At 45.2% G+C, this 18,700-nt stretch overlaps 2 protein-coding genes across 4 annotated transcripts in view; one reads left to right on the top strand and one right to left on the bottom strand.

The window, feature by feature from the left end:
• TK2 (thymidine kinase 2) overlaps positions 1–18,700 on the top strand; it is a 62,086-nt gene that overhangs the window by 17,796 nt on the left and 25,590 nt on the right. The gene's annotated exons all lie outside the window — the stretch shown is intronic.
• Positions 10,360–17,963, bottom strand: LOC308548134 (chemokine-like factor). 3 transcript variants are annotated; one of them, XM_081119201.1, is made up of 4 exons: positions 17,477–17,963; positions 16,712–16,870; positions 13,012–13,107; positions 10,360–10,531 (listed from the first exon to the last, which is right to left on the bottom strand). In XM_081119201.1, the coding sequence occupies exons 1-4, from the start codon at positions 17,516–17,518 to the stop codon at positions 10,415–10,417; spliced, it is 414 nt and encodes a 137-aa protein (XP_080975327.1). In that variant the 5' UTR covers positions 17,519–17,963; the 3' UTR covers positions 10,360–10,414. The 3 variants fall into 3 exon arrangements, with proteins under 3 accessions (XP_080975327.1, XP_080975326.1, XP_080975328.1); XM_081119200.1 differs by having other exon boundaries at positions 10,363–10,531; positions 17,720–17,892; XM_081119202.1 differs by having other exon boundaries at positions 10,363–10,531; positions 17,724–17,780.

Genomic DNA, 18,700 nt, shown 5'->3' with positions numbered 1-18,700 from the left:
GGATTAATTTCTGTTCCCATTGCTTAACCTCTTAAACCAAAGTCTCATCTCCCCACACCCCATCCCCCCATCTTCCAAGCCATATTTTGTGCCCTTCATATGAGGATCTGAGTTCCAGTTTATCCCAGCCTTGTGACCCAGGATAAGGTATTTAAGTCCATATCTGTAAAAATGAGAGTTGTATAGATTAAGTCAAAACATGCCTCGCCTTGCGTGGGGCACTTGCTGGGTGCTGACAACTTCCTTCCTTCCTTCTTGGATAGGCCAGGCCACTCACTTTTGACAATACCCTCCCCCCCCCCAATCATTCTTTTCATGTGCTTTTAAAATATTCTCTAGACCAGAAAAGTCAAAGTCCTATTTATAGATAAGGCAATCGTGTTGTAACAGTTAAAAAACTAGTGTATATGATTCTGAAAAGGTGTTCAACACACTTGCTTTTGCCCCTATTTGGAGAATGAGTATTAGAATAAAGATTTTCATGAGCTTAGAGTTTGTGTAACTTCACACCTTCCGAAGTTGTTGGTGCAGGAAAGAGAAGGGGTGTGTGTGTTGAGGATGTTGTTCTGTAAATAAAATAATGAAGGTCTGCCAGTTTTCCTTTTTAAAGGAAATACTCATTTCAAATGGAGTCACGGAGGCCTCTACTTACCCCTCCAACATAGAATAAATGCCTTCTTTCCTTTTCTTGCATTGCCAAGATGGCAACTATTAAAAGGAACACAGTTGTAATGAAACTGTTCATAAGATCCTGTAATACAGAATTAAAAGTGGTTCAACTTTACATGAAAATGTAATTTCATAAAATATTTAAATTGGCCAATTACCTATCAAAGGATGGATGCCTTTTGAAAACTTGCCCTTTGATTATTAAGAGGAACCCCCAGCAGCATAATTCTTACATCTTCCAGAGACATGAGTTTATGTGATTTTAAGGTCCTGGATAGGACTTTGTCAGCAGAAATGGGTTTAATTTCATTGAAGAACACCATTAAAAAAACAAAAACCTGCCTGGCTGTGCATGGCTCAGTAGTTGAGCATTGACCTAGGATCCAGGAGATCGCAGTTCAATTCCCGGTCAGGGCACATGCCCGGGTTGCAGGCTTGATCCCCAGTAGGGGGCGTGCAGGAGGCAGCCGATCAATGACTTGCATCATTGATGTTTCTATCTCTCTCTCTCCCTCTCCCTTCCTCTCTCTGAAATCAATAAAGATAAATTAAAAAAAGGTGACAACTTTTCCATCAGACTTTTCTTAAAGGCCATAGAAGAGTGAGCATGAAAAAACCTAGAGGTCTGGGGGCCTATCTCAAATCGGTCTTCCATAATTATGATGTTTTGAAGACTTATATTTTAAATTAATGTGATTCCCCATTCTATTCCACAATACATTTGTTTTAATATAAATATAACATTTTATATTAGGATTTTACTGATTTAATTCCATTCCCAAATCTGCAGGTAGAACCGATCCTTTGGAAGTCGGGTCATATTTATTCCATAGGTTCACACATCCCAAGAAGGCAGGAACCCATCTGAAGAGCAGGCCTGGTATTCTGGAGCGCATGCCTGTGTTGTTGACTTTTGGCCGCAGTTGAGTCTGCCCTGACATCTATAGGCTATGTGTGTCCTTCCTTTTGGATATCAGTTCTGGGCTCTTTAACTGCTAAGTAAAGTACTGGGCTCTTTAATTGCTAAATAAAGGGTGAGGATGAGTGGGTGGGGGCACATTCCTGAGCATCAGCAGAGGCTGGGCTTTGGTAGAGGAGCAATAATGGAAGAGGGTACTCTGTGTGTCAGTGGCACCAGTTTGCGCTGAGGGGCAAAAGCCCAGGGTGATATAATCACATTAGGGCCCACGTATCTCATTTGAACATTTTTAGTCTTAAAGCGGCCTGACTTGGTTGCGTCAGCCTGTCTGGTGTACTTGCCCAAACATAGCAAGGAGCCCTGCCGTCCAGTGTATGGGATCACAATGACTCTAATGGAGCTCTTCAATGTGCCAAGCGTTTCCCAGTCATTATCTCATTTAACCCTCATAAACACCCTGCAGAGTCAGTATTGTTAGGATCTCCATTTAAGAGGGTGGAAGAGAGGCTTAGAGAAGTTTATTAAATTGCCTAAGATTGAATATCTGCCAAGGAGTGGAGTCAGAACTCAGCTCACCGTTGCCCCCCATAAGGGACACGCACATAAGGAGGGAATGAACTGTCCCCCTAGGTTGGAAGTGCAGCATCCATCTTTGGCATTTTCTGTGGAATGGGTCATGGAGGGTCCACATGGCATGGGACAAAAAAGGTGAGTGTGCTTTTTGTTGATGTCGCTTGTTGAACTCATTTTTGGCTTGCCAGTTCCTAGGTGTGTGACCTGGGGTGTGTTTTATTGCCCCTCTGTGCCAACATGGTAATTTTTAATATGGAGATAGTGATTGAGGTTCACTGGGTTGATCTGAGGATTACATGGCATAATGAATCTGAAAGCATCAGGTAAGGTGCCTGGCACCTAGTGGGTAGGCTCGTGATATCTGTCCTCAAAATGTGCACAGATAGTAAACTTTCAGCAAACTCTCATGTTTTTCCTGTTGAAATTGGCAAGCAAGGAGCCCTTTCATCGAATGTGAGCTTGCTTCTTGGAAGGGCACGAATGTCAATTATTTGAACACCTGGTGGGGAACACTGGAAGAGGGACATAGAGCAGGGCTGGTGAGGGTTGGAAGTAAGTTCCAGCTGGGTTCTATAAGCTGAGTGACAGGTCTGGCTACTATGGGGCAGGGACAGTTCATACTTTTCTTGAGTACCCTGGGAGAGGATACTAGACGAGGGTGGGTGAAATTGATAATGAAGTCTAAAAATGAAGAGACTGACTCCACCCTGCTGAGGTGAGAAAAGCTGTATTCTAATGAGCTCTGATTCAGAGCCATGCTGACAAGTCAGGGGCTGGCTGAGAACTGGATGGGCACCCTCCCCGTGGGTGTCAGGGTCCCTGGCACCGCCTTCACAGAAGGGAGAAGCTGCAATTGAGATTGCGGTGTGGGTCCACAAGCCTAGGCTCCATCATATCTCCAGAGACGGAGACCCTGCTTACACATGGTCCCAGGCAACAGGAGGTCCTTTTATGTGAGGCCAGTGCTCCTTGATGCTGCCCTGCTGAGGGTCTAAAAGCCTTGATTCGCTTTGGCTAGTTTGGCTCAGTGGTTAGAGCATCAGCCTGCAGGCTGAAGGGTCCCGGGCTCGGTTCCAGGCAAGGGCATGTACTTCAGTTGTAGGCTCGATCTCTGGCTCTGGTCGGGGAGCATGTAGGAGGCAACCAATGGATGTGTCTTCTCTCTCACATCGAAGTTTCTCTCTCTCTCCTCCCTTTCTCTCTCTCCCTTCCATTCTCTCTGAGAAAGCAATGGAAAAAATATCCTCAGGAGAGGATTAAAAAAATAAATAAATGAAAGCCTTGATTCATCAGACCTTCTTTCTCCCTCCTGGGGATTTTTACCCTTTGCCCTTTCCCAAACAAGAATGGAAAGAGGGAAATCAGGAACTTTATCTTCGTGTGAGTCATTAAGGAAATTGCCACTTAAAATCAGTACTCCTTACCCTAATCCTTGCCGCCTGGGCACCAAACCATCTCACCTGGAGAGAAGGGCTGAAAGAAAGTGGCAGCTGTGCCAGCTGGACACCTGTAGGGTGTGGGCGGGGCTTCGAGCCTGGGGAGAGTTTTGAAACACTGACAGTGGGAAACAGGCCACACGCTCTCTGCCTTGCTGCCCTGACCCTTTGATAAGGTCCCAGGTAACTCCTGTAGCTCGATACCAACACATCTCCAAGTCCACCTACTCTCTGAAGCTTCAATTAGTCACCTCCTAGGCATTAATCCTGTCACTAAGGCAACACGTTTCTTACCATGCCAAGGCCTCCCTGTTACCACAGTGGTAGCTGTTTACCCCTTGAGCAACCTTAGATGTACATGTCCTTGATCTTATGGGATCTGAAAAGGCAGGTTAGAAAAGAAGGGACTGGATAGGAGGAGAGAACACAATTTTGGATCTTGTTTTAATGGGTGTTTTCAGTAGCCTTCCAAGTTCATTAGATGACTCACCACCTGACCAACTATGTTGGTTAGTATGTGGTTGCTTAGTATGTATGTGGACCGCTAGTTGAGCATCGGAATAACTGGGCAGCCTTTGTGGTAAGACAAAGTTTCCCAACTCTGAAGCTCCTGGGAGTTCACCAGGCATATCCATCTGCTGGCCCAGGCCCTGGCCCACACCCTAGGGGACAGTAGCGAGGAAAAAGCAGGGATTCTGAACCACGCTCTGGGCTCCCATGGCCACCCAAAGAAAAGAGAAGCTCTCACCCAAGGACAGAGGTAGCAAAAGTGGGCCTGGCTTTATCAGAGTTGACCAAAGGCCTGCAATGGTACAAAAGCTGGCCTGAGCTGCCTGTGACCACTGTGAGAATAGCTCACAGGATCTCACAGGATCTTCATGGTCCATGGTTAGGAGACTCACCCCTTGCTTCTGTCTCAGACACTTCCTGGACACCTGCCCTGGGCCTTAAGGCAAAGGACAGGGCCTTGCAGCTCTCCCCAGCTTTGTGGCCGTTGACCTTTTCTCCGAGGGCTCTGGTCCTCCTGCTCACAGCTGCTGACCTTGGTGCTGTGGACCCCTCAGTTACTCACCCTCAAGGGCCTGTTTCCCCCCACACCCTCAGGACAATCAGCCCATCCTTGGCTCCAAATTCTAAGGAAACCATGAGGAAACATGCCAAGATACAGAGAACATAAAATTCTGAGAATCTGGGGAAAACAAAGATGTAGGGAGGATGGCGATCGAGAAACCATCACAGAGCAATAGGGCACAAAGCCGGGGAAGAAACTGGGCTTTAGAGTCAAACAGATCTGGGTTCAAATGTGAGTTTCTATGCCTACAGATGACCACAGGCAGCTTAATTCCTTTAATGCAATTTCCCCACCTGGTCTAATGGAGAGTGGGGGTGACTCCCACCTGATTGGGTTGTTGTGAGGGTTAAATAAGGTAATATACATGCAAAAAGCATCTGGTGCATGGTATGTGCTCAGACACTGTTACTTTCCCTTCCCTTCTTGAACATTTCCATGGACAGAGATTTCAGTTCCCCCTGAGAAACCTCTCTGTGGTTAGAGCTCTCCATAACTAAGAGGGTCTTCCATCTGTCCAATTAGAGTGGCTCAGACTTTGCTTTGTCTGCTTCCTGTTGCTCAGCACTCGGTGCGACAGAGAGCGAGCGAGCTCAGCAGCCTTTTCAGAAAATCCCTCAGACACATGAAGAAAATATTTTGAGTTTTAGCTCAATAGCAACCAATTCTACCTTAAGGATAGAAATAGGTACTATTAGGAAGCGGGCTGTGGAAGAGGCCTGAGCTCAGAGTGAGGACTGTTCACAGTGCAAACTCAAATTTTAACAGTCACCCATCTACCTTATGGGGTCTGCCAGACACTTTGTAATGAATATTTATGTGGTGCCAAGTATTGTGCTATGTGCTTTGAACACATTTGAGTGTTACGGGAACCCTATGAGGCAATTATTATCACACTTTTCTTTCCTTGAATTTCCTACATGAGGAAACTGAGACTGAAGTTCACACAGCTAGCAAGGTGCAGGGCTCACGTCTGTATCCAGACAAAACTGTATTTCCTCTCTAAGGATGCAGAGCCTCAGGCTCCACAACAAATAGCATTGAGGGGCTAGCTTCAGGAACCTTTCAGTTGTTAAAGAACGTGAAATTCTGCAACAGCTACCGAAGAAGGCTGTGCGATGTCTTCTCCTGACTACCCCACCGTCTGGCACCCCTTAGGGAGTATGGACCCGTAACACACATGGAGAGGTTGACTCCTACAGTCTTTCAGGGCACGTGTGACAATTTTCTGTAACTCTACCATGTCCACTTTTGCTTTGTGTGTGTGTGTTGGGGAAGGGGGGGGTGTGTGTCTTTATAATCTGTTAGAGAGGGTGCTGTTTGAAAAGTAGAAATGTGTACCTACTGAGTATCTGAATTAAAATTTTCTTTCGGACACACTGAACAGTACCACATATTCAGAACCATAAGGAGATGGAAGCAGGTGTGTGTGCTGGTTGTTCTGTAGACAGAGGGGTCCAAGGCTAGTTTCTCCCTTGGGATAGGCAACACCCGAACTGTCACAGCTCAGCTATGTCCTTGTCTGGAGATATAGCTCTGGGTGTCTTCACTTAAGGAGGGCCTCTACTCTGGGGCTGAGGGCAAAGCTTATATTTGAATTATGAAAATGAACACTTACAAGTAAGGGCCAATGTATATAAGTCAGCAAGCGGTGAAGGGTTACCATATATATTATAATGAATAAAAGATCGATGCAGGTTTCCAGAACTGTGATTGCTATGTATGACTCATGGGCTTCAGCGATGATGAAACAAGTTATTGATCCCATGAGAAGACCCTGCAATAAAAGAGACAGGTTTTGTTTTAATGCACATGGGCTATTAGAAAACACACCATAAATTCTTAGAATGCAAATCTGATTATACTGAAATTGCCCATATTGTTTTGCACATACATTTCATTTTTAAAATTTTTTGGGGAAAAAAAGAAAGAAAAAAAGGTAAAATTGTTTGTATTTTTAAGATATGAAATAATACACACAAATAATAAAAATGCACACAGTATAGAGGGATAAAAAATACCATTAGTTTCTTTCACCTCCCTTAACCCAACCCCAGTCTGTCTCCTTAAAACTAACCACTGTTGCCCTGGCCAGTATGGCTCAGTGGTTAGAGTGTCTGCTGAAGGGTCGTGGGTTCGATTCCCTGTCAGGGGCACATACCTGGGTTGCAGGTTCCATCCCTGGCTCCAACAGGCCCATGTGGGAGGCAACCAGTCAATGTGTCTTTCTCACATGGATTTTTTTTCTCTCTCTCTCCCTCCCTTTTCCCCTCCCTTCCTCCATTATATCTCTTTAAAAATCAATGGAAAAAATATCCTGGGGTGAGGGTTAACCAAAAAAAAAAAAAAAAAAAAAGTAACCATTGTTAACTGTATATTTTATACCAGAAAGACGTATGTATATACAGGTAGTGTAGAGTAAGTACATGTTGATTTTGATAGAGTGAGGGAGAGGTGCAGCTTGCTTTCTTTACAAAGAAAACTTTCCAATAGCTTCGGATGATCCCAACATCATTTATTGAGAAACACCAGTATTTTCCCCATTGATCTAATACCGAAGTCTTTATTATATACTAAGTTCTCAGGTAGATTTGGGTCTTTTTTGAGACTGCTCTTGCATTGATTAGATGATTTCTTCTCTAGTACTTTTGAAATTACAGGGAATTTGTTTTATATCATATATTCTGACCTGGCTGCCCTTTCCATACTCATTCTCAGACTGTTTATGCCTCCCATGCTTGACTTGGTCAAGTTCCCCAAACTAAGCCTTTTGGTATTTTAATTGGGATTTCATTTCATTTATAATCTGGAAATTTAATGCAAAATTTGGTCTTACTATTCAAGAACAAAGTATATCTTTCCAGTTATTTTAGTGGTTTTTAAATATCAGTAGAGTTTTCAAGTTTTCTTCATATAGGTCTTTCAAATTTATTTCATTTAATCTTGATTATATTTTGATTGCTGTTGTAAACAAAAATATTTTCTTCCATTTTAAGTGCTTATTTGTTCATTTCTACTAATGAGTTGGTAGAAATTATCTTATTCTAAATTGTTTCCACCCTGGCCGGTTTTGCTCAGTGGTTAGAGCCATCGGCCCCGGGACTGAAGGGTCCTGGGTTTGATTCTAGCCAAGGGCAGGTACCTCGGTTGCAGGCTCCACCCCAGTCTGGGCATGAGCAGGAGGCAACCAACCAATGCCTGTCTGTCTGTCTGTCTCTCCCCCTCCCTTCCACTTTCTCTGAAAAGCAATGGAAAAAATATCCTCCGGTGAGTATAAATAAATAAATAAAATTAATTGTTTCCCAGTTGACTTTGAGTTTTTTAGATATTAGCTGAAAGAAATGATACATTTTGCCTCTTCTTTTCAAATGTGCTTATTTCTTTTTCCTAATTGTTATGACTAGTGGTTCCAGAAAAATACTGAATAACAGCATTGGTAGTGGGTATCCTCTTTGTTTCTCATTTTAATGGGAATACGTCTGATGTTTCATTTTATATGATGCTGACTTTTGGGTTTATTTTTATAATGTCAATGAAATATCTATATATTTCTATTTTATTGGTCTCTCTTTTGCAATCAGAGATGAATGTTGAATTTTGTTCAATGTGTTTTGTACACTACTGGGTACATAATTTAGTATATAATGAAGACTGCGTATTAGATCAATGGGGAAAGTACTGGTGTTTCTCAATAAATGATGTTGGGATCATCCGAAGCTATTTGGAAAGAAAGCAAGCTGCAGCTCTCCCTCACTCTCTCCTTTTACTTATAATATATATGGTGGGTTATTCTGCTATAGTTTTAATATTGAATCATCCTGTTTCTTTTTCAGGGTCAGTTTTCAAAAGTTCTGATGAATATTTTCTGCTAATATATTAATACTTATTGCTTTGATACAAGTGAGATTTCTACTTAGTTTCTTTTTCTGAACTGGGTCAGGTTTTGATATCGGTGTTGCAGTGACTTTGTAAACATTGTTCAGACAGTTTTTTTCTGTTCTTTGAAAAACTTTGAATAGTATCAGGCTGCCCTTGCGTGAAGGTTTGAAAGAGTTAACCTGTGCAAAAGCCAGGGTCTGATACAGTTTTGAAAGATATTCATTTGATACATCCGTGTTTGTATCGGCCTGTTTAGGTTTTTCTCTACTCTGGGATCAGTTTTGGTAATTCACATTTCCCTTGAAAAATCAACTATTCCATCCAGTTATTCAAATGGATTTGTTTCGCAAAGTGCTCTTGCGGCTCCTTTCAGTTCCATCGGTGTTTGTGATTATTTTCCCTTTCTGGTTTCTAAGTTTGAATATATGTCCTCTCCTCCCCCTCCCTCCTTTTTCTGTTATATTGGCCAGAGGTTTATCAATTCTGTTTATCATTTGTGTTTGCTAATTTACATGCTTACACTACTATCTTTATTGCTTCCCTAATTCCCTTTGTGAGGGGAAACCTGAGAAATAGAAAAGTAAGACAGGAAAAAAAAAAGAAGCCAAATTTAGTAGTAAGGTTTGAGCGTGTGGAGGAACAAGGGGAGAGGGTACAGCACGGGTGACTGGCAGAGGGAACCAGGGGAGCTCTCCTAGGGCCTCGGCCTGCAGCCGCCCAGCAGCTGCCCAGCCCAGGCACCAGCTCTCTCTGCTCACCAGTCTCAGGATCTTCAGCACTCCCGTGGGTGAGAAGAAAAACTTCTTGATGCTGTCCCTGAATTTGGGCGGGACTCTGCTGCGGCCCTCTGCACGCTTTTGGATGGCCTCCTTCTCGGATGTGCTGATGGCCGGCTCCGTCTGTGTTTGGCTCCGGGGCTCTGGTTCAGCTCGCTTCCGGAGTTGGGAGCCTCTGTCCTTCTTTGACTTTCTGCTTTGCACTCGGGATCCACGACGCGAGCGTTTGGATTGCTTCGTTGAGGGTGCACTGCGCCTAGGAGGCCCCGAGGCGGAGCGTATCCGGAATTTCCCCGGGGATTGCAAGTCCTCTGAATACTCCCTGGAGTCTTCAGAATACATGGTTGGTCCTGGGCTTGGCTATGTCAGGTTGGCTCTGACCCTGCACGGTGGCCGCTGGTTCTCCCCGGGTCACCAGCGTCGCGCCCCAACGGCCGCCGGCTGCCCATCCCTCGCGCGCACCCAGCTCTCCCTACCCTGGGACCAGCCGTACTCTCCAGGCACCCTCCTCGCCACCCGGGTCGCGCCTGTGCCTCGCCTGGGAACTCGCGGTCGCAACCGCGCCCCTCCAGTGCTGCCGGCCAGCCAGCCAGCCAGCCAGTAAGAGGGCTCCGGAGGCCATTTAGGGCGGTCCTAGCGCCTTCTCGCCTGCCACTCAGGCTCTGGAGCGCAAAACCCGGAGGATCCCGTCCGGGCGCCCCGCCCCACCCCGCCGCGCCCCGCCGCGCCCAGCCCCGCCCCGCCCCGCCCCGCCCCGCCCCGCCCCGCCGCGCCCCGCCGCGCCCCGCCCCGCCCCGCCGCGCCCCGCCCCGCCGCGCCCCGCCCCGCCGCGCCCCGCCCCGCCGCGCCCCGCCCCGCCGCGCCCCGCCCCGCCCCGCCCCGCCCCGCCCCGCCCCGCCCCGCCCCGCCGCGCCCCGCCCCGCCCCGCTGCGCCCTCCTGGAAGCTGCGGTGGGGTGAACGCTGCGCGCAGAGTTCCCAAATCTCACCCTCCAGCTCCCATAGCGAGAGGAGGATGAAAACAACTGCACAAGCCACGTGGCAACATTAAAGAGACGTGTTTAATACTTAAAGAGGAATATAAAATTACAAAACTTAGATTTCGTCGTGAATAGATTTTTTCTGGTAAGGCCCGCTTGGGTTAAAGAGAAGCTTCCGGTAGAGAAGAGCCGCGTCGGCAATGCAGCTCGCCACCGCCAGGAGTCCGAACACCTGGGGACAAAGACACAGGGTCACTGCTGTGGCCGCGATCCCGGCTGCTGTCTTGCACACAGCCAGGTTTTTTGTTTTTTTTTTCTTAAGTGGTCTGGTGTCGTCGTGTCGTGTCGTTCCCCACCCCCGCGCGCTTTACCTCCTGCCAGAGAACTGGGATTGCTCACTCCCAGGCCACCTAATAATACTCAGAGGTCATTTTATTTATTCTCCCTCCCAAGTTTTCCCAGTGCCTGCCTCCAGAAAGGGAAACGATCATTTAAGTGAGCAGAAATAATGCTGAAGTGGTGCGGGCTCTGAAACAAATACTCGTCTGCATCTCTGGACTTGCTCCAGGAATGTGTTGTTTAAAGGCCTACTGATGATACTTAGTCATCAGTCGACCTTTATGTCTGCAATGCTCAACTGTTTGACTTTCCTGTTGCAAACTCCACTGGATACAGGGTCAAAGTTAACACCAGCTCAAGATTACACCATGGAGATAGTAGCTGTGATGAAAGCTTCGGGGAACTGGAGTGATAAAATAATTCAAATTGAACCCCCTCAAAGGCTGGGCTACATCCACATAAGGGGTGCGACCCTAAGTAGGCCGGAGGAAAATAAACTTGAGGGAAAGGGAATGAACCAGAACATGGTCTTTAGGTACCCTGATGGCTATGGGAGAGCTGGTGCCTGGGCTGGAGAAGGGGGATGCCATTCCCTGCATGCTATGTGCTCAGCTCCATCAAAAGGCCAGGAAGTCTGGGTTTCTGGCTCCAGACACTGCTTCTTTTCCACCCTGAATCTCAAGCGTGGCTTCCTAGGTTCTGACCAAGCTAAGTACCAACTACCTATCCTTTCATGGTCCTGGTACTCTGCATGTTACTGGTTCTTCCACCTGGAACCATCCCCCCTTTCCCCTCTGTTCCTGGCAAACTTTGAATTCCACGGCAGAGAGTAGTTGTTTCCTCTCTTCTGTGCCCCAAAGTGCTCAACAGCTTACATACAGCTGTTTGCACTTCTGTCTCTTGCATCAGGCTCTAAGCAACTTGAGGAAAGGGCTCACGTTCTAGTCCAGTGCCATCCAAAAGAAATGTAATGTGAGTCACCAATGTAAGTAAGCCACATAATTAATTTAAAATTTTCTAATAGCCACATTGAAAAGTGAAGAGAAACAAGTGAAATAATTTTAATAATATATTTCACTTAGCGCTATATATCCAAAATATCATTGTAACATGTCATCGCTATAATGAAGTTATTCATTAAATATTATACATTCCCCTTTTTGGGTAGTAAGTCTTTCAAATCCAGTGTGTATTTCACACATACAGCTCATTTCAATACAGACCAGTCACATACATTTCCGGTACTCAGTAGCCACCTGTGATCAGTGGCTACCACACGGGGCGGCATAGATCTATACTTTGTCAGCACCTACTAAAGTGCATGTAAAGAACGAATGAATGACCAACAATAAAGATAAATCAAAAAAAGAAAGAGTGCATGAATGAGCAAGTAAATAAGTGAAAGAAAGTAAATCCTATGCCTGGTCCCTCTTTCTCTGTAGTAGAGGGTAAGATTATCTTTAAAGACAACTGGGGGAAATTGCTGTTAGAGTACAATTTTATTTCTAGAATAATTCCCATCCCTCATGAAGCTGCTTAGGGCCTAATAAGGGAGATGAAACGCCATGGATTCTGACATACGTGGCTATCTGAGAGCGGTCAGTTCTCCTAACGTGGTCCATACTATGGAAAGACAAGGAAGCAGGAGGGAGATTTATTTAAGAACTTTCTAATTCACTTATCTAGATCAGAACCTAGAAAAGCCACATGATTTTGGGCCTCCTGTAAGAAATCTCAGAAGAATATCAGATGGGACTATTTCAATTATATTACTTGACACTTTTTTATTTTGGCTTGCCTTCTAGGATAAAGTGTGATGAAACCGATTTGCGTCTCATCAAGCAGTCTTCAAAATAATCCTTTAGTTACAAGGCTTCCTACTACCATTCCCTTATCATGAGCCATCTATTACATCCCCTCTGAAGAAGGATCTGGACAAGAAATAACTGAGCTCAGAATAGTCTGTCTCACCTTAACAAGTGGTATGTATTTTTTTTTTAAAAGGGAGAGCTATGAAACTCATTCATGGTGTTTTTTTTCTTGACATCGAGTTTCTCAGAGCTAAGTGCTGTAACTGATTCCAGTAGCTTTCCTCAGTCTATGTTTTCTCAGTTTAGTCTATCCCTACATACCTATGAGAAATACGTGGGAGCCTCTTTATTTGGTTAACTTCAGCTTTATTGTGAAATCATATTTCTTCACATTAACCAGGGCATGTATTCATACAAAAAGAATTAAGCCACTGGGTATTGTATACTGGCCCAGGAAACTCAAGGATGAGTATGGTGGAGTTTTCTGTTCTTGTATCTATTTTTAAAATAAATTGAATTCTGATCCAACCTAAAGGAAGAGACCAGAAAGACATCTACTTACCCCTCCAAGGACCGTAAATGTTGTGGTTTCTGGTATCACTGCCAACACAGATATGATTACCATGAATATTGCTGCTACCAGTGAGTTGATAATATCCTGAAAACACAGAAAAGAAAGGTCAGCTTTACAGGAAGATCGCGCGCACACACACAGGCGCACACAGAGTGAGCTCCCTAAAGATTTTAAAAGTTCCATTTTACAAAACAAATTTATTTCGTGTTTATCTTTTAGGAAATTAAACTGCCACAGCAAAATGACACCTATAACGTGTTTGATCTTCAAGGATGCCTAGTAGTCCGCTTAACCTATAATACACCATCATTTAACTACTTAACAGGTGTATTCTTTTTTACTTAAATGTAGTTGGAGGGGGAGCTCATCTGGTTAGGAGTGGATGATATAATATGTGGAAGGTTTAAGGTAGAATGGTACATGGGAAGTCAGGATGCTCAATTGTAACAATATGAGAGGAAGTGTAAAGTCATCTACACTGTAAATCAAACACCTTTATGATGTTACTAAAATGCAATTAATAAAACTAAAAGCAGTGCATACTTAGGGAACTAAGTGGTAATTTTCAGGAAGAAACCCCCACACATCTATCTGCAACGGTTGGCCAATTACGCTATTATTTCTGATGATGTTGCTCATTCATTTAATGATTTCTTGAAGCATTTTCATTCTGAACTGTGGCTTTAAGAGGTGCAGCTTACATTTTGAATGGATGTATAGTGTGGAAGCAGTAAATTGTCTTTATTCTGGAATAGTTTATGTATGCTTGCAGATAACTGTAGATAGGAAGGAATTGTCAACGCAGAAATACCAAACTTCAAAACCCTGGTAACTTAAAAAAGTAGTTATTAAAAATAAAACAGGAAAGAAGATCAATGGAGACGGGTCAAGATTAGATACACTTAGGAAGAAAAAACTTTTCATTTGCAGGAGATACTAGGACTGCCTGCCCCAGGGTAATGAAGGGTGCCCTGAGGTGCTGCATATTTCGCTCTGCTTCAAGGCAGTAGACTTCAGACAGGCAGCCCTGCCTCTTGTGAGTAATTTGGGCATGTGTATGAATGGCATTCTAGATTTGCAGAGAACCACAGGAAAAAGACAGAGGCACCTGCCCCAGAACATGGTCTCCCTTGGGTGCTCTCCTGCCTTTCTCTGGCCACGCCTCCTTTTCACCCCACTTGTTGGCATTTTCTTTTAACTTCACCTTGCTCTACACTCTCTCTGAGCCATGTAGGCCAGTCCCAGAGCTCATTTCCATCACGAGGGGATGTGATGACTCCAAAAGCCGCAGCTCTAACTCCTCTCTTAAGCTTCAGATCTGAACACTTCCATCTGAATACCCCACATGCAACTAAAACCTAGTGTTTCTCAAACTGAACTCAATACGTATCACGCTCCCTGGTCCTTCCTTAAACCTATTCTTCCTCCTATACGACCCATCTCATTTTCCTCTCGAGAAAGTTATGTAAATGGCAGGGATCCTGGGCTACTCAGTCCTGTACATTCTACCTCGCTAGCATCCCCTTTCTCTCCAACTACTCTTATAACCTTAGTTCAGGCCTTTTATGCCTGGATTCTGGCAACAGACTTTTATGTGATTTCTCAGACCTACCTCTAGTTTTGATTCACTTCAAGCCATTATTGACCCTGCTACCAGGGTCATCTCCTAAAATGGAAGCTGGTCGTGTCACTCTGCTATTACTTAATCTTTCAAAAGCTTGGCCTTTGGGTTAAAACCCAGGGCATACAAAGCTTTGCATGTTCTGACCTCCTACTGCCTCTCAAGCTTCCTCTCTTGCCGCTTTTCTTCTTTACAGCCCAATATTCCACATTCAGAGCTGCCTGCAGGTCTTTGAGGGTCACGCTCTCTCTCTCCCCACACCCTCACGTATGTGGCTCCCTCTCCCTTAGCCCTTTCATCGCCCTATCAGTCTGCTAACTGCTTCTCATCCTTCAGCCCTCAGCCCAGACCTGTTATAACCTGGTCCCCTTCCCTGGCTGGTGCCTCTATACCATCCTGTCACAGCACGTATTACACTGAATTGCTTGCCTGTCTTTCTTCCTGACTACACTGAGAGTTTCTTGGGTACAAGGTTTGTGTTTTGTCTTATTAAAGAACCCATTACAGAACCTGGGATGAGCAGATACATCACATTTGTTGAATAAATGATTTTGTTAGGTCAAGAGCGGGGAGGAATCTGGGTATCGTAATGGAGTAGTAAGTTAGTTGACCATACAGCACCATTTCTGAAAGCTTACAGTATCAGCAAAGTGTGATCCTGAGAGATTCAGAGACTCCTTGCAGTGTGCTACACATAGTCCACTCTCCCTCTCAGTGTATTCTGTTAAATTTGGGGCTCCAAGTTCATTACATGTAAGAAGCTCCAGAGAATTATTAGTTTGGAGAAAAATAAATGCTAAAATGTGTTAAGTTTTATCAACCTGAGAAAAGCAGAGTATGAACAGCAACTATCCAACTCTTTGAGTATAAGATTAAAAAGATGTGGACCATGTTCATCATCTCATTGCAGAAATCCTTAGAATCATTTAGCTCATGCCTTTCGGCCACTAAATGATGTTATGTACCCTGAGGATCAACTGATGAAGGCTTTGTAATCTGTTCGCCTAGACTTCCCTCCAGTCTGCTCCAGCTCTAAAGTGTAGATCAAGTAGGACTTTGGAGGGGTGCTGTGAAGATCCTATCTACTTCCAAGCTTTACCCTTTTGGGACTTCTCAGCTTGTGATTAGCCTAAAATGCTCATCCTTGGCCTTCAAAGGTAGTTCCAGAAGGTACCACTTAAAGGCATGCTTGTGGTCTGAGAATAGCTCTATTTCCTCTTTCTTTAGTAGGGGTTATCAGCTTGGATGTCAGCACTTCAAGAGGATGAGACAGGTGCAGCAGAGGGTCTTAGGAGGGAGACTTATGGAGATAGGATGCTGAGGACAAGATTTGAAAGAGGAGAGAGAGTTGAAATCGCTCAGTTTCTCCTAGAACCAGCTTATAGTCCCGGCTGAAGGACCCTATACACCTTAACCATTGTCTTCAACATGCCTATTTTGACAGTTTACAGAACTACTTGGGCACTCCACTGGGCAGTTATTCCTAATGCTATGAATATGGCAGATGACATTCATATGCTGCTAAATAAGGCTCTACAAGATGAGTTAAAAATTATTCAGCATTAACGATTGCAGACGTTTTAAGTAAAATAATTTTGTGTTTTATGGAGCCTCCCAAATTATTTTGATTTTCCACTTAGTGATCAGGGATGTGCAAGTTACAGATACTGTGTATCTGTCTCTGTCTCTATTCCCCAATTTTAAGGTTGTATCAACATGCATTTAAAAGGAAGGTAAAGATTAAGAATGTTCTATAATTAATCAGGACCTTTCACTTAAAATTCTTTAGAAGGTGTACAGTTAGGTGAATTCTCCTAACAGAGGGGTCAGCCACATCTACTTTTCGATGGAGTTCACAGGAGCATTTATGCTCTGTGACTGCCCTGGTTCCCTAAGACTTTCCTCCAGGGACAACACAGAGCACATTAGCAGTGGGTAGAGTTCCTCCTTCCTAAGCTTATCAGAGATTCTTTAAAGGCTTAAGAAAACTAAACAATAGAGTCTGTTAAAATGTTTCACTAGGGCAGGAAAAAGTAGTTATTTTTAACGATGAAATTGAACACTTACAAGCAAAGGCCAAAATATACAGTCACTTAATCGATCAAGTCTGAGCATATATAAAACTATGAAAAAGAAAATAGTGGAGACTTCAAATCCAGTGATAACAATGTATGGTTCAGGGGCTTGTGCGATGATAAAAAAGGTCATAGATGTCACAGTTAGTGCCTACAAAGAAGAACAAACATATGATTTATCAGTGATTATTGAATACATGTTTAACCTGTAGAAATGATCATTTCTAAAATAGCTAAATAAACCATATGGCAGAAACTGGTTATTTAGCTATTCAGAACATCTTCACGAAGTGCTCATCTATGCCCTCCGCCTTTGCGTTCTGGGAATGTATTACCTTCCCAAGTGGCCACTTAATTTTGGGAACTTACCCAATATAAAATTCTTCCTCATATTAAGCAGAACTGTTTCCCTGTGACCTTTATTTCCACCCCCCTCTCCTATATGTCACTTCTTTAAAATTAAAAAAAAAAAAATTCCCCCTCTTTTTCTAGAATTCCTTCAACGTATTCTCCTGTGGTAGTTTCCACTTGTCTAACTAGCCAGGTCCCCTTCCTCCAAATGATTCATTCTCTCCACAGGTCTGTTCAGAGCTGACGGCAGTGCTCCCGGCGGGTCCGACACTCCAGGCTCGGTGCTGTAAGAGCCCTGAGCTCGGTCACATCAAACTTCTGACTTACAAAAAGCTAAACACAGCATCCACCGGGACCCCTGAGTCTTCTTGTTGGCTCCTGAGTGGAACAACCGCAGCTGCCTCACCTGGTAACCCGGGTACCTGGGTGGGGTCCGAGGGTGGGCCATTCAGGTCAAGATGCTGATTTTGCTTTAGGACCGGGTCAAGCCCCTGACGGGGAGGACAATGCCTTATTTCTCTCCTTGCGGCTGTGTTCATAGTGAAATGCCTTGCCTTGATGAAAAACCAAGTTGGAAGAGAAGACGGGGCACTCTGATTCCTGCTTGAGAGCCATCTCACTGCCCTCCACCCCGCAAGCCGGCCCTCACCAACCGCAGCATCTTCACATGGCCTTTCACGCTAAAGCAGAAAGGGCGATGCTTCAGGTTCATGGCGCCCGCGGACCCCGCAGCAGCACTGGCCCTTCAGCCCCCTCCCCAGCGCGCAGCTCCACCTGGCCTCTCGCCGCAGCTGCAACGGCAGCCGCAGCCTCGCCCCCCCCCCCCCGCCCCCACTTCCGGCTCCGTGGCCCCTTCCCCGCCTTAGCGCACGTGCGAGGGACCCAGCTGCCCTGCCGCACTAGTGCGCATGCGCCCCAGCTGCCCCCCCCTCCCCCCCTCCCCCCATCCCGCTGCTGGAGCTCGCCCGCTGCATTTTTTGCAAGGTGAGCCTACAAGCAGGCTAGCTCCCCATTAGCACCGCCCCGCCCCTCCCCGCCGGGTACCAATGACGACTTCTTTCCAGCTCTCCGCAGTCACTTGCCTGTCAGAAAGCGCTCCCTAAAGGAGTGTGTGTGGGGGGAAGGTAAGGAAGTGGGGTCCAGGAATGGCTGTCCTGCCACCCCAGACTCTGGACATCTCAGATGCCATCTCCTTGGTTACTCCGTGTGGAGTAGCCACCATCACTCTCTCCTCATAGCGTTTATCACTAGCTGATACATACGTATCTTACAAATATAAATTGCACAAAAGCAGGGGCCCCCCAGTCTGCTTCTGGCCCTGCAGGGTCCCCAAGGTCGTCACATCGTAGATGCAGAGTGCGCGTTGTCTGAACTAAGGGCCTGGGCTCCATACCCTATCCCTGCCCCCAGGGGATCACGGGCTGGGGCTGTGAGCCTGTTTGTTCTGCATATTTTTATTTTGGCCTCCCACTCACTAGTGTTTGTTTTTTCATAGAACAGCCTGTGGCCCTTCAGATACTCAGTTCAATTCGTGCTTTTCACTAGTGCTCCTAGGAAGCCATAGTGACACCATCTTGGAGCCTTTCTTTTTAGGGGTATGAAGTATGTGTGGCTCCTTTTATGTGATTTA

The sequence above is a fragment of the Miniopterus schreibersii genome (genome assembly GCF_964146895.1).
Source record: "Miniopterus schreibersii genome assembly, chromosome: 18".
Classification (NCBI taxonomy): Eukaryota; Metazoa; Chordata; class Mammalia; order Chiroptera; family Miniopteridae; genus Miniopterus; species Miniopterus schreibersii.
Note: the sequence above shows the minus strand (reverse complement) of the source record. Positions and strands in the feature narration are given on the sequence as shown.

Coding starts and splice junctions, on each gene's coding strand:
- LOC308548134 (XM_081119200.1), bottom strand. CDS start 17,782: ATGAACCTGAAGCATCGCCCTTTCTGCTTTAGCGTGAAAGGCCATGTG. Junction 13,108..16,711: donor GTATATTTTGGCCTTTGCTT/GTAAGTGTTCAA, acceptor CTGTGTTTTCAG/GATATTATCAACTCACTGGT. Junction 10,532..13,011: donor CATTTACGGTCCTTGGAGGG/GTAAGTAGATGT, acceptor CTTTGTCCCCAG/GTGTTCGGACTCCTGGCGGT.